At 41.3% G+C, this 15,597-nt stretch overlaps 1 protein-coding gene across 1 annotated transcript in view; it reads right to left on the bottom strand.

The window, feature by feature from the left end:
- LOC132400103 (cadherin-22-like) overlaps positions 1–15,597 on the bottom strand; it is an 845,421-nt gene that overhangs the window by 778,582 nt on the left and 51,242 nt on the right. The window contains exon 2 of the mRNA XM_059981179.1: positions 13,801–14,095. Within this exon, the coding sequence (XP_059837162.1) occupies positions 13,801–14,095 (295 nt within the window). The remainder of the gene's footprint in view (positions 1–13,800; positions 14,096–15,597) is intronic.

The raw sequence follows: 15,597 nt of genomic DNA, 5'->3' as shown, positions 1-15,597 counted from the left end.
TTCTTTGAGCCTTCATAAAATATATGGTAACTACAGTTTTAAGAATAGTTCAATAGAACATTAAACAGTACAGCACAAGAACAGACCCTTTAGCCCTTGATGTTGTGCTGAACCGATTAAATTAATAACGGCAAATTAAACTAATCCTCCCTCCCTACACAATGTCCATATCTTTCCATTTTTCTCACATTCCAATGCTTATCTAAATATCTCTTAGAAGTCTCGAATGTATCTGCCTCTACCGCAACTTCAGGCAGTGCATGCTATGCATCCACCACTCTGTGTAAAAACCTTGCCCTCACATCTCATTTGAACTTAGCCTCTCTAAGATTTCAAAGTCATGCCCTCTGGTATTAGACATTTCGACCCTGGGAAAAAGATACTGCTGTCGACTTCATCTATACCTCTCATAATCTTATAAACCTCTATCAGCCTCCAACACTCTAGAGAAAACAACCCAAGTTTTTCCAATCTATTATTTAAGCACATGCCATCTAATTCAGACAGTATCCTGATAAACCTCTTCTGCACCGTTACCAACGCCTTGACATCCTTCCTGTGACCAAAGCTGTATGCAATCCTCAAGATGAAGCATAACTAAAGCTCTAATTTAACCTTCTGACTTTTAAACATAGTGCCTCAGCTAATTTAGGCAAGCATTCTATATGCCTTCTTAGCCATGCGATCAACCTACTTAACCACTTCCAGGTTCCCCTGCCTAGAGACTGTACTGCCTCTTTAAATTTGATCTACCAAGAAGCAACACTTCACATTTGGCCAGATTAAACTCCATCTGCTATTTCTTTACACATACTGCAATTGATCTCTATTCCATTGTTTTAGTTGGCAGTCATCTACGCTCAACCCAACACAACTAATCTTCATATCATCTGCAAGCTTACTAACCCATCCAGCTCCATTTTCATCCAGGTCATTTATATACATCACAAACAGGGATCAACACTAATCTCAGACCTCCAGCTAGAATAAGTCCCACCTCAGTTTTCGATGGACGAATCAGTTCTGAATCCAAATGGTCAATTCACATGCATCTTAATCTTCTAGATCAACCTCCCTTGAGAGACCTTGTCAAACACTTACTAAAATCCATTAGTCAACATCTGCAGCACTGGGTTCATCAATTGCCCTCGCCATCTCAATCAAAAACAGTAAGATACGACTTGCCCTACACAGAGTCATGTTGGCTCTCCCTAGTAACGCCATGGTTTTCTAAATCCTCATAAATCCTATCCCTGAGAATTCTCTTGAGTAACCTCCCTACTACTGACGTGAGATTATCCCTGGTTATATTCTTGAATAACAGGACAGCATTAGCTACTCACCAGTCCTTCAGGACCTCACCTGTGGCTAGAGAGGACACAAAGGTATTGATCATGGACCCAGCAATCTCTTCACTTGCCTCTCTCAATAACGGGGTATATACCATCAAGCACTGGGGAAGTATCCACCTTTGTGCTCTTTAAGGGACCCAACACCCCCTCCTCCTCTACTCACTTTATATTTATGACCATGAGGCTCAGCACAGCTCAAATGCCATATTTAAGTTATTTGATGACACCACTGTCATAGGCCGAACGAAAGGTGATGATGAAGCAGTCTAGAGGAGGGAGGCTGTAAATCTGGCTGAGTGGTTCCACAACAACAGCCACTCAATGTCAGCAGGACCAAGGAGCTGATTACTGAGTGCAGAAGGATGAAACTGGAGGTCCATGAGCCAGTCGTCATTAGGGTCAACAATTTAAAATTCTTTGGAATTATAATTCCAGAGGACCTGGCCTGGGCCTAGCAAAAAAGGGCAAATATGAAAAAAATATGGCAGCACCTACTTAGAATTTTGCAAAGATTTGGCATGACATCTACAACGTTGATAAACTTATATAGATGTGCGGTGGAAAATATATCGATGGGCTGCATTATATCCTTGTGTTGAAACATTAATGTACTTGAATGGGAAATCCTACAAAAAGTAATGGATCTGCCTCTGTCCATCATGGGTAAAGCCCTCCCCACCTTTGAGCACATCTACACGGAGCAGTGTCACAGAAAGCAGATCCATCACCAAGGACGCCCATCACCAAGGACATGCTCTCCTCTCACTGCTGCCATCGAGAAGAAGGTACAGGAGCCCCAGAGCTCACACCATCAGGTTCTGGAACAGTGTTTTCACCACAACCATCAGATTCTTGAGCCAGAGGGGATAGCTTTGCTCAGCTTTACTTGTCCCATCCCTATACTGTTCACACAACCTATAGACTCAGTTTCCTGGACTCTTCCTCTCATGTTCTCATATTTATTGCTTATGTACTTATTTTTTTTCTCAGCTCTAGCTGGTAACACCTGAGGTATGAGCATATAAAAGCACACTTATTCCTCAATTGCTAGGAATTTTTGGACTATTCTACTGGTGTTTAGTATTGTGGCTTTCTGAAGGTTTTCATCAATATTACTGCATAGCCCTAATTATTTAATGCTGTTGTGTAGTGCATTTGGGATGATACCAGTAGTAGATATTACTATTGGGACAATTTTCCTATCCATGTTCTTGTTCCAAAGTCTTTCAATTCCCTCCTTTAATTCAGCATATTTATGTTGTTTTTCATGTATTGATTTCTGAAAGTTATGTGTGTTTGGAATGGCTATATATATTAAATAAGTTGTTCTTGCTTGTATATCCAGTATTATTTATCTGGGTGGTTATTATGGATTGTCCTTCAGTAATAACTGATTAGTCATAATATAACTTGTGGCATTCTGACTCTAAAACTGGATCAGACTTGTATTCATAGTAAGGTGTGATTTCAATTATGAATTTCTATTTTGAAGCAAGATTTTGATGAATGACGTTTGCCACTTGATTGTGCCTGTGTAAGTAATCGGATTGAGTTAAACTGTTACAGGATCCTGTATTGTGTTGGATTTACTCAGCATTTTCTACATTTATCATCTTGAACCTATTGGTCTTTTATTATGTATTTTTGCTAATTTTTTGTGTTAACCATTTGGTCTTGTATTGCCATAAGAAACCCCTCTGTTTCTGGGAAGAGATCTCCAACTCCAAACCAGACGTTTGTTGCTTCCTTGTCGACTTCTAAATCTGCTCAGTGTGTGGAGATGTCTTCCATGGAGGATCATGCTCTTCCATTGGTTAACTTTTTCTTCAATAGGGTTAATGTCTTCACTTTTCTGGGTCATACTCTCATTTAAGTTTACTGGTGTGTACTTCTTTTTGTAATAGCATACAATTGCATGAGGTATTGATTTTGATTTTTGTTGATGAATGTATAACCATAGAAGTTTTATCTGACTGTTGTGTAGATTTTTAATGCCTGCTATTCCTTTACCCCTTTCTGTCCTAGGTATTGTTAATCTAAGCGCATTCAAATGTACATAACATTTTCTGAAATTTGTCAGTTCAGTTCTTATTTTTCTTTGTAAATTTTCCAGATTGGTTTCAGACCAAGATATTACACCAAAATAATACATGAATATTGGTATAGCCAAATGTATATTGCCTTTGTTTAATGTTTACAGTTAAGCTCTGTTTGTCAGATTATCTTAAACCTTGAAATAAATTCTGTCAAAAGTTTCTTTTTCATTTATCACACAATGAACTATTTCCTTCCCTTGTTGATATCCCAGGTATTTAGGTATGTATTTCATATTCGTCCATCGGTTGTATTGTATTCTGCTGTCACCTTGGAAAATGTCTGAGGTTATTTTGGGCTGTTCTTATTTGGTTGTTAATAGATGGGCTGATTTCAATATGCCAGTGTATTTATTATCTGTCTTTCTTTTTTATTTGCACAGACTGTTGCATTTTGCACACTGGTTGTCAACACTACTCGTGCCATTTTTCATTGATTCTCTTATGGTTATTGGAGTTTTTGAGTATGACCATGAGAAAATGAATCTCAGGATTGTATATGGTGTCATATGTATTTTGATAATAAATTTACTTTGAACTTTTCAACTTCATATTCAACAGCATATTAATACTCTCGATACAGATTTCCCAATCTTCTGCATCATTCTCCTTGGTAAATACTGATGTAAGGTACCCATTATGGACCTCACCCTCATCCTCTACATCTAGGTTAATGTTTCCACATTTATCCTTGAGTGGTCCTACTCTCTCTCTTGTTGTCTTCTTGCCCCTGATATAGAATACCTTGGGATTCTCTTTAATGCTATTTGGCAACGACTTTTCATGGCCCCTTCTGGCTTTTCTAATTCGCTTCTTGTGGTCTTTTTGGACTTCATTATAATCCTCAAGGGCTGTGTTGCATTCCGGCTTCCTATGATTTACATATTTATCCTTTTTTCTTCTTAACTAAATTTTTCACCTCCGTCAACATTTAAGGTTCTCTTACCTTGCCAGCCTTGTTTTTACTTCTGACTGGAACATTCCTGTCCTGTTTTCTGTGCAAATGGTCTTTAAACACCCTCCACATATCTGATGTAGACTTGCCCCAAAAACAGGTGTCCTCAAGTAACTCTCCCTGGTTCCTGCCTAATGGAGTCATAATTTGCCCTGCTCCAATCTAATACTCTCCATACTTATCCTTATCTATAGTTAACTGAAAACCTAAGGAGCTGCAGTCACTGTTTCCTAACTTTTCATTCACAGAAAGGTCAGTTACTTGTCCAGGCTCATGAGTCAACACCAGATCTAGTACAGTCCTTGCTCTTGATGAACTATCGAGATATTGATTTAAGAAACCCTCCTGCATACACTGAATAAATTCTGCCCCATCTAATCCTCTTGCACTAAGGAAGTCCCAGTTTATATTAGAGATGTTGAAGTCCTCAATGACAAAAACCCTCCTGTTTTCACACCTTTCCTTAATCAGCATGTGTATCTGTTTCTCAGTTATTTCAGTGGCTAGTGGGGGGGGGGGGGGTCGGCATCTGTAATTCCGTCAGAGTGATTGCACACCTCCTATTTTGGAGTTCAACCCATGTAGACTCAGTGAACAAACTTTCCATTGTGTTCCCTCTGAGTTCAGCTGTGATATTGTCCCTGATCAATAGTGCAACTCTGCCTCCCATCTTTTACCTTCCTCTCTATCTTTTCTAAAACATCAAAACCTTAGGATATTAAGCACCCATTCCTGTCTCTCTCTCAACCAAGCCTCTGTAATGGCCACAACATCACAGCTCCAGTACTGATCTAAGCACTGTTTATCATCTTTACTCTTAATACTCCTAGTATTAAAATATATATACCCCAAACTAATCATTTCCATTGTATCCATTGTACTCTTACCCATTTTTTACTGGTCTGACATCTACCTTCCTCTGCATAACTCCACTCTTTGACCTGATACTGTTTCCCATTCCCCTGCCAAACTTGCGAAAAACCCTCCCAAACAGCACTAGTGAACCTCTTGACCAGAATATTAGCCTCCCTCAAGTTTAGATGAAATCAGTCCCTCTTGTACTGGTCACCTCTGCCACAGGAGAGGTTCCAATAATATATTTATTAGTGTGTTTATTTAGTGAAGGCCATTCCTGCCCTTCGAGGCATGTTGCCAGCAACTCACTGATTCAGCTGTAGCCTAATTACAGAACTATTTACAATGACCAATTAACCTACTAATGGTACATCTTAGTGAGGAAACTAGGGCACCAGGAAGGACATGCAACTCCTTAGAGTGGATGCCAGGATTGAACTCTGGACTCGGACGCTCAAGCTGTAACAGCATCGTGCAAACTGCTATGGGCAGCATGACCTCTGACCACTCATCCTTACCCTTTCGAATATTCTGCAGCTGCTCGGAGACATCCAGGACCCTAGCACCTGGAAGGCAACATGTGTTCCTTTTTACATCTGGCGAACCTCCTGTCCATCCACCATCAAATCTCCTAACAGTATCACTCTGGCTGACTTTACCCTTCCATGCTGAGTCTCAAAGCCAGCCACAGTGCCCCAATATGTCATCCTTACCAGCAATATTCAAAGGGGTATACTTGTTGCTGAGGGGAATGGCCACAGTGGAACCGAGCACTGACTTCTTATTCACCTTACTGCTCCTGCGGGTCACCCACCAACTACCTGGAGCCTGCGCTCTGGGTGTGACCACCTCAGTAAAAAGATTTACAGCCTCTCAAGTGGTCCTGAGTAAATCCAGCTCCAGCTCCAGGTCATTTACCTTATCAGTCCGCAGCTAAAATTGGGTGCACTTCCTGCAGATAGAGTCATCAAGGAAACTGTCAGCTACCCTGAAATCCCACACTCTTTAGCCAGAGCGTGGTGAATCTGTGGAATTTGTTGTCATAGGTGGCTGTGGAGGTCAAGTCATTGGGCATATTTAAGACACAAGTTGATAGATTTTTAATTAGTCAGGGCTTGAAAGGATACAAAGAAAAGGCAGGAGGTGGGGGAAGAGAGGGAGAATGGATCAGCCATGATGAAATGGCTGAACAGACTCAATGGGCTAAATGGCCGAGTTCTGCTCCAATATCTTATGGTCTTATTTCACAGGAGATGCATTCCTCTACCTTAGCCATCCCTGCCTACTCTGCACTAAGGACTACAGATTTGCAGATAATAAAAACGCTTACCTGTTCTTACTTGTACCTTTGCTCTAAAACCTTTGAGTTTCACATTCACTTCGCCTGTTGAGCCAAAGTCTGACCACTCTAGCACTGGCTCACTCCTACAATGGCCACTCTGCCTACCTCTCCCTTCTTTATATTGGCTCAAATAAGATTCACTCCCTCTGTGGCTTTCTGTTTTCAAATGCCTCCTGCCCTGCAAGATTTTGCTCTTTTACTCGCTATTTCAAAGAATGACTCATTTCCGGCAAGACAAGACTTGCTCTTTTCAAATGGCTCCTATTCTGCAAGGAGTCACTCTCTCACTGTTCACATAATTCTTAAGGGGGCAAGCACATGGCCTGTGCAATAATAAAAAATAATTGTAGCAAATTCTCCTCTGCATGTCTACTTCTATTCCCCACCCTCTTTCATAGAGTTGCTATGTTTTATATATACTTCAAAATCTGAAGCTACCCTGAAACCAAGAATAGATTATTTATATTTTTATTTCTCTATTCCTCTAGAAGCCATTGCATCCCTAAAGGTTCACTTCCCATTCCTGTTCTCCTTTACCCCAGTTTCTATTGCTTTGAACACAGCATTGCCATCAAATGATCCAATGCAACTGGAGATCCTAAAATTCCAGATAACTACATAAACCTGGAGCTTTTTTTTAAAGCTAACCACAGAAACAGGAAGTACAATCTCCACCATCATTAGAATCACAACTATTACCTGTTGTGGAAGAGAATCTGCTGTTCTGACCTTCATGGGACTCTGGGCTCATCAATCTGAAAAGCTTCCTCGGCTCAAGGGCAATTAGTCACAGAGCTCGACAGCACAGAAACAGAGCCTTCAGCCCAATGAATCCATGCCAACCACCACCACCACACTAATCATGATCAGAGTTGGACAATTCAGTATAAATGTCAACATCGCTGGTAATGTCTATGTGTCATAAAAAAATGATTAAAAATAAACCCCTGTCAGTGTTACAGCCAGTAAAATAGACATTTCAGCACTTCGTTAATCAGCTTTTGTTTATTCATCAACCTAATTTCAGGCTCCTTCTGTTTAGTCCATTTGATCCATTGCTATTTGCTGCCAGTATCTTTCTATGCACATTGCTTCTCTCTGCTACTCTATACAGCTGCTTAGTCCCTTGTCAGTTGTGGTATCAAATTCTCCACAATTTTATCAGTAGCTCTGTTCAGTATGGAGACTGTTTTGTGCTTGGTTCCTTTAAGTTGGTTGGACTAGTTTTTTTCCAATTTTGGAAATTTTATCTGAAATTTATTGTATATGTTTCCAATTTACAACTCATACTGTCTTTAAAGGCACACTATTTTTTTCAAATAGACCATCAAGCCATAAGACGTAGGAGCAGAATTATGCCATTCGGCCCATCAAGTCTTCTGCTGTGGTATTGAAATCAGTCGATGCATTATTTTATAGCAACATTATTACTCAGGGTTTCAGTCAGTTGCTGAGAGGCAGAGAGTACCTGTAATGCCGCAATCTGATTACTTCCCACCAGGTTACAGATGAGGTCAAAAAGAATTTAGTTGAAGTTCAGCAAGAAAACTTCAGAGATTAGATTTGTTGTACCTTGAGTCTGCATGTCAGACTTTGATGAAATGACTGACTAACACCACGGTAGTGTAGTGGTTAGCATGACGCTTTTCCAGCACAGGGCATTTAGTGTTCAGAGTTCAATTCTGGGGCTAACTGTAAGGACTTTGTACATTCCCCCTGTGAGCTCTGTGGGTTTCCCCTGGGTGTTTTGGCTTCATCCCACTGTCCAAAGACCTACTGGTCAGCAGGTTAATTGGTCATTGTAAATTATTTTGTGATTAGACTAGTGTTAAATAAGTACAGTCTTAAGCACATATACAGTACTTAGCTAGGGTGCCAATGATTTTTGCACAGTACTGTAGTAACTTTATGTATTGCTCTGTACTGCTGCCACAAAACAAATTTCATAACATATGAGAGTAATGATCCTGATTCTGATATGGATCTGTATTGTGGACTGAGAGTGGGAAGGGGGCAGGGAGAGGGTGGGAAAAAGGGGAAGGGAGATGGGAGGCAGCGTGAAGCACCAGAGAGACATTCTGTCATGATCAATAAACCAGTTGGTTGGAATCAAATGACCTTGCCTGGTGTTTTAAGGCTGGATGTGTTGGCACCCTCCCTCCCACATCCCTCCCACAGCACTCCACCCTCACCATTCCCAATCCCTTCACTCCTGCCAGATTTACAAAATCACTCTCCACTCCACGTTGACAAACACAGTACTGCGCAAAAGCCTTAGGAACCCTTCTCCCACCTGCCATCTGGCAAAAGGTACCGAAGCATTCAGGCTCTCACAACCAGACTGTGAAACAGTTTCTTCCCCCAAGCCATCAGACTCCTCAATATTCAGTGTCTAGACTGACATTTACATCATTTATTATTATGTTGTAATTTGTCCTCTACTGTGCCTGTTGTCTTGTTGAATTGAATTGAATTGAATTTCCAGTTATTGTCATTTAGAAATCACAACTACAATGCAGTTAAAGAATGAAACAATGTTCCTCCAGAAAGATATCACAAAAGCACGTGACAAAACAGATCACACCAGAAAATCCACATAATGTTTAGTAATCCCCAAATCCAGAGTCCGGAAAGGCTGCTGTATATTAATATCGTGCTACCATCTTAGCACGTTTCCTGGAAAGGAGCTCCAAACCCACAAGACTAAACAAGAGTACCCAGACACACCAAGTCAGTAGACCAACTCTACCAATCAACAAACCAAAAACTAAAGCTACAAGAGCTACACAAAACCACATAGTTACAACAATACCACAATTGATTTAAAAAAAAAACAGACCATGGGCACAGTAAAAATAGTCCAAAGATGTTGAAAGACTATAAGTTCAAAAGAAACCACCACACAGTTTCCACAAGTCCTCAGGGTCCCGACAGACTCGTCATCCTACGCATGTGGAAGAAGGGAATACTCCCACTGTGGAAATACATGGCGCCGCTGGACTCAGCCTCACAGACGCAATGAAAGCACCGCTGGACCCAGCATTGTAGACGCAGCACACAGTGAATGTGCCCCAACTGTAGTGGAGCTCCGAGCCTCCGACCATCCCCTTCTGCACAGCCTCTCTGAGCACCATCCTCTGCCAAGTGCACTATGACACCACCGCCACCAGAAACGCAACCCAGAGGATTGGGGGCCTGTTCTTCCCAGCAGCGACCCGGATCTCAGAACAGCAGCAGCAACGAAGGCCTTCCTGGAGATTTTCAGATGTTCCTCTGTGCTGCCATGTTCATTTTTCATCAGATTAGGATTGTGCACAGCACCCTGCTTGACAAGTAGCAGATATCAGCGCTGGAGAGGCCACTGCAAACTGCATCGTGCTGCCATCTTGAAGAAGCTTATTAATTATTAATAAGCTTGTTTATTAACTATTGTACTCCCCTGATGATCTCATGGTCATCTCAGTGAGACATCTTTTCACCCTCTCGCCTAGAAAAAATGCTATTCCCTTTTTTCAGTTCCATAGGTCTCTGCTACAGCTGTTCCCAGGATGAGGCTTTCCTATCCAGGACATCAGAGATGTCCTCTTTCAAAGAACTGAACTTCCCTTCCCCGACCATTAATGCTTCCCTCACCCAAGTCTCCTCCATTTCCAGAATATCTGTTGTCACCCCATCTTCCTGCTGCCTTATCAGTGAGAGTTCCTTTTTTCCTTAACTAGCAACCCATCAGCTTCCACATACAACATTCTCTGCAACTTCCACCATCTCTGATGCGATCCTACCACCAAGTATATCTTTATCTCTCCCCCTACTTCCTGCAGGATTTGCTCCCTCCCTGATTACCTTGTTCACTCATCCCTTCCCACTAATCTCCTTCCTGGCACTGATGTCTGCAAGCGGCCAGAGTGTTACAACTGCCCTTTCAACTCCTCCCTCTCCTCCACTGTGGGCCCCACACAGCCATTCCAGGTGAGACAGCACATCACCTGTGAATCTGCGGGGATGCTTGTAGTATCTGGTGCTCCTGTGCCACCTCCTGTATATGAGGGAAACCCGCTGGAAATTGGGGGACCGCTTTGTCAAGGTACCTCTGCTCCATCTGCCAAAAGTGGAACTTCCCAGTGCCCAAACATTTTAATTCTGACTCCCAATCCCATTTTAACATGTCAGTCCATGCCCCCCCCCCCAACTTGTGCCACCAGATTGGAGGAGCAGCATATTATATTATGTGTGGGAAACTTCCAGCCTAATGGCATGAACATCAATTTCTCCTTCTGGCAAAAAAAAATCCCTCCCACCTCTCCTCGTCTTCTATTCCTCTTCTCACCCTGGTCCCTTCCTCCTTCCCGTTCTCTTCTCCTACCAGATTCTTTTCTCTCTAGCCTTTTACTTTTTCTACCACACCCCCACCCCCGGCTTCACCCATCACCTACTAGCTACCCTCCTTCCCCTCTCTCCACCATTTTGTTCTGATGTCTTCCTGCTTCCTTTCTAGTCCTGAAGAGGGGTCTCGGCCCGAAATGTCACTTCCATAGATGCTGCCTGACCTGCTGAGCTCCTCCAGCATTTTGTGTGTGTTGCAGTGGGCTACCATAGTTGAGTAATGTCATCAATCCTCATTGTCAAGAAAACATGTATCACTTGGCTCAAAGAGCATGTATCACTGGACTTAAGGATAGCTTCCATTCTGCTGTTAGAAGACTAGTCAATAGTCATCTTTTACAATAAGATGGAACTTTGTAATGTCAAGAGTGTATCTTATTGTACCAAGAGTTGAACAATGGTGTTATAACATTAGGACATAAAAAGCCCTTAAGCTTGCTGGTATGTGCTTTCAGGCTCTTGAATCCTCTACCCATTGGGTTAGGAGAGAAGAGGGAATATTCAGAGTGGCGTAGAGCTTTGATTATGCTAGCTGTTTTTCCAAGCCAGTGAGAAATGTAGAAAGGATGGGAGGTTGGTTTCCATGATCTGCTGATCTGAAGCTACAATGTCTTGGAAATATATTGCTGTTTCTTTAATACTACTGGGTCCAGATCCTGGAACTCCCTCCCTAACAGAGCCACAAACATTCCTGCACCAGCTGACTGCAGCAGTTGAGAAAGCCAACTCACTACAACATTATCAACATCAATTGGGCTTGGGCTTGTCAGCTTCCGAGATATGAGAATGAATATGAACCGATCTACTGGATGTTTCCTCCTCCTTTCTTTGGATTGTGGGAAGGAGAGGGAGAGCAACATCTGGCTCTGGGCTGAGTTTCATTCAGAGCTTGAGATGGGACTGGGAATCAGTGTCTGGATTCTGCGCTCTTGGGGTTGGTGGAACTCATGTCCTGCTTCTGGAAACTGGGAGGGGCTGGATGTAGTCAGTGGATGGACTGCATAGAGTGACGTCAGTGCAGGCGGGAGTGGCAAGAGACAACAATACAAAGTAAGATAGAAGAACTTCAGTGCATCCACCTAGGATGTGCTGGGACTCACTTCACAAAGTCTACTGATATTAGAAGCATGAAATGTGCTCTGTTGCAGGAGTAACCACAGCCTTTCTCTATCTTCTGGACCTTAACACAATGCTCCCCAGCTGATGGTCCATTCTGTCTGCATAATTCAAGGTAAGGCTCTGAGTTTGTTTAACCATTTATATAATGAAGATAAGCACTTGAACAATGATTATCAAATAGGAATGATTGGAAGAAAACTTCTGCTTACAAAATAACTTCATCTTGAAAACCAGCTAACCTAAATTGCTCTGGATGTTCAGTTTCTTCAGACACTAAGGCAAGGTATTTTCATAAATTAGACAGGCATAAATATTCCTTGGTACTGAGTAAGGGAACATCAGGGATTATATTGTGGCCTAGAAATTCAGTTAAGTTATGTCATGCATCTGAAAACATGAGAGACAGCAGATGCTGAAGTTTGGAAGAACATACAAGATGCTAGAGGGATGCAATGGGTCAGGCAGCATCTGATCCAGATGAAATCTTGCTTATAAGCTTCAAATATTCAGTTCCCTCCATAAATTCTGCATGACCTACTGAGTTCCTCCAGCATCTTATGTCTTGTTCCACATCTTTGAAAACTACTTTATTTCAGAATAGAATATACTTGCATTAATTGCCCAGTCTAAGCAGGCTACTCTGAAAGTATGATCATGCATTTACACTTGCAGATCCCCTCAATATAGATGACACATTTACTGCGAAGCTCAATAATGAGCAGGGGCTGCTCACTGCTTGAAGTAACTTCTGCCCAATAGTATCAAGGTTAAATCTGTCAATTCAGTCAGCAGCTGAACACAGAGTGGAGGACAGAATATTTTTTTGCCTATACAAGTGAACACATAGACACTACATTTATTATATTTCAGATTTTCAGTAAGTTGGTACTTTCACTGAATAAAAAAAAAACAAAGAAAGGAAATTCAGCTGAAAAGGTTAAGTTTGTATGTTACCTTTGAACAGACTGCTATCGGGGTGATTATATGCTGTAAACCAGAGATTTATTGTCTGTCTCCAAATGCGAGAGGAAGATTATAGGATATTTTACCTGGCATGCTCACTGAAAATAGATCCCTTAATATACAAGATGGAAGGATTAGGAGAGTGAACATTCAGCACTGTCTTCAATAAAGATATTTACACTATCCCAGGAGAGGTTACTCCCTCCCCCTGAAACCCTTTCTGCAGAGATCTACCTTTCACTGAGGCTGCCTGGTGTGTGCTGTACTCTGCACTGTGAGGAATTATAACAATCACAGAAGCATTGTGAAGATGTCATTTAATCCAACGTGTCTGTGCATTAGTCTTGTATTTTGCCCCATAGTTCAGTAAACTTCTAGCTGTTGTCCAATTTTCTTTTCTGGTTTGAAAGTCACTACTTATTCCATTTGTATTACTCTTCCAGGGTGCGCTACAAGCTCATAACAATATTTACATCACACAAAAAAAATCCTATCTCACCCTTGCTTTGGTCATTAATTTCTTCCTGGATAAAAGAAATTTATAAACCATGAAAGTGAATGTTCAGTGATATCAAACATCTCAGAGTGCAAAGACAAACACATTGCTAAAACATAGGCTCAGGTTCAGAGTAACCAAAAGCACTCTTAGCTACTGCGTAAATACCATTGTCCCATGGACTAATGCTTAACACAACTGATGAATGTGTTACAAATGCAAAACAACGAACATCCCCTTACCTACAGGTGACAACTCAGGGACACTGCCAACATACGGTCCATCGAGGAACTTGGGTTCACTGTCATTAATATCCTGGACCTTGATAATAAATTCCGATTCTGGTTCCAGGGGCCTGTCAGTCAGTTTGTCACGGGCCTGAGCACGGAGAGTGTAGTAGGTCTTCTTTTCACGATCCAGGCGCTCCGTGGCATGGATATCCCCAGTAATTTCATCAATAATGAAAACCGTTCCTGCACCTTCTCCTGATATGGTGTATTTTATGGAGCCATCACCTTTGTCTGAATCTGAGTGTATCTAAAAAAAAAGAAAATTATAAACATTCGTAGTCAGTTTGCCAAATTGAAAGATATTTCTGTCTTCATTTATACTCAAACCAAAGGCAAATTCTTAACTCTTGACTAATCATAGAGTCAAAGAACAATTCCACATGGATACAGACACCAGCCCGAACAATCCATACTAACCTCAGTGCCCACTCAGCTTCTCCCAATTTTCTTCATTCAGCCCTGGGGCCTTTAAGTTTCACCTCTCCAAGTTTTCCTTAAATAATACTGTAGTACATGCCTCAACCAATTCCCCCAGCAGATCATTCTATATATTTGCCATCCTCTGTATGAAAATGTTGCCTTTCAGGCCCCTTCTAAATTTATCCCCTCTCAACCTAAATCTATGCCTTTGTAGATTTGTGGAAAAGACTATTACCATCCAATTTATCTGTGCCTCTCAAAATATTAAAGATTTCAATAAGTTCACTCCTCATTCTCCTATGTTCCAAAAAATAAAGACCAAGCTTAGCCAACCTTTCCTTTTAACTGCACCTTCTAATCCTGGTAACACTCTTGTAAACCTTTTCTACACTCATTCTGGTTTAACCACATTTTTTGCTGTAACAATATTACCAATGTTGTACATAATAATCTAAATATGGTCTCACCAATGAGATATACAACTGTAACATGACATACAAACTACTAGTCATAAAGGTAAGATAAACATCTTTTTCACCAATGTTTCTACCAGTGGCATCATTTCCAGTAAACAATTCACTTGTACTTCTAGCTGTTTCTGTTCTAGTATACTCCCTCATGCCCTACCATATATTGAATGGGTTCTATGTTGGTTTGATTTACCAAAATGCATCACGTCACACTTTTCATAATTGAAATTCATTTCCCACTGCTTGGGCCACTTTCCAAACTGATCAACATCCTCCTGTAATCTATAACCCCCTTTACCAGAAGGTCAGAGAACCATAGAGCAATACCACACAAAAATGGGCCTTTCGGTCTATGTTGACCAAGATGCCCACCTAAGCAAGTCCAATTGCCCTCTAAACTTTCCAGTCCATGTACTGAACTGAATGTTTGTTCAGTGTTATCACTATATCTTCCTCACACACTTCCTCTGGTAGTTTGTTCCAATATCTTCTGTGTGATGAAGTTTCTCTTTAGGTCCAATTCAAATCATCCCCCTCTCACGCTAAACATATGCTCTGTAGCTTTTGGTTCTCTCTCCATGGGAGAAGGTGAAGATGTCGTTTCTCTAAGTTTCATGAAAGTAATAAGATTGCAAATGGCCTCTCATGATTATATATACCTCCGTAACATCATCCCTTCCTACTTACCAAGGGATTAATTTTGCCAAACCACTCCCTGTAAATCAGGCCCTCAGCTCCTGTAATTTAGGTTTCCAAGTGCCTTCCTGAACCACTAAGTCTTCTTGGTAAAGGAGTTCCAGAATTTAGATGCAACAATAATGAAAAAGAGTTGGTATACTCCCAAGTCAATATCACACAT

The sequence above is a fragment of the Hypanus sabinus genome, chromosome 9, assembly GCF_030144855.1.
Source record: "Hypanus sabinus isolate sHypSab1 chromosome 9, sHypSab1.hap1, whole genome shotgun sequence".
NCBI lineage: Eukaryota > Metazoa > Chordata > Chondrichthyes > Myliobatiformes > Dasyatidae > Hypanus > Hypanus sabinus.
The sequence above is the reverse complement of the archived record's forward strand: the minus strand, read 5'-3'. Positions and strand labels throughout refer to the sequence as shown.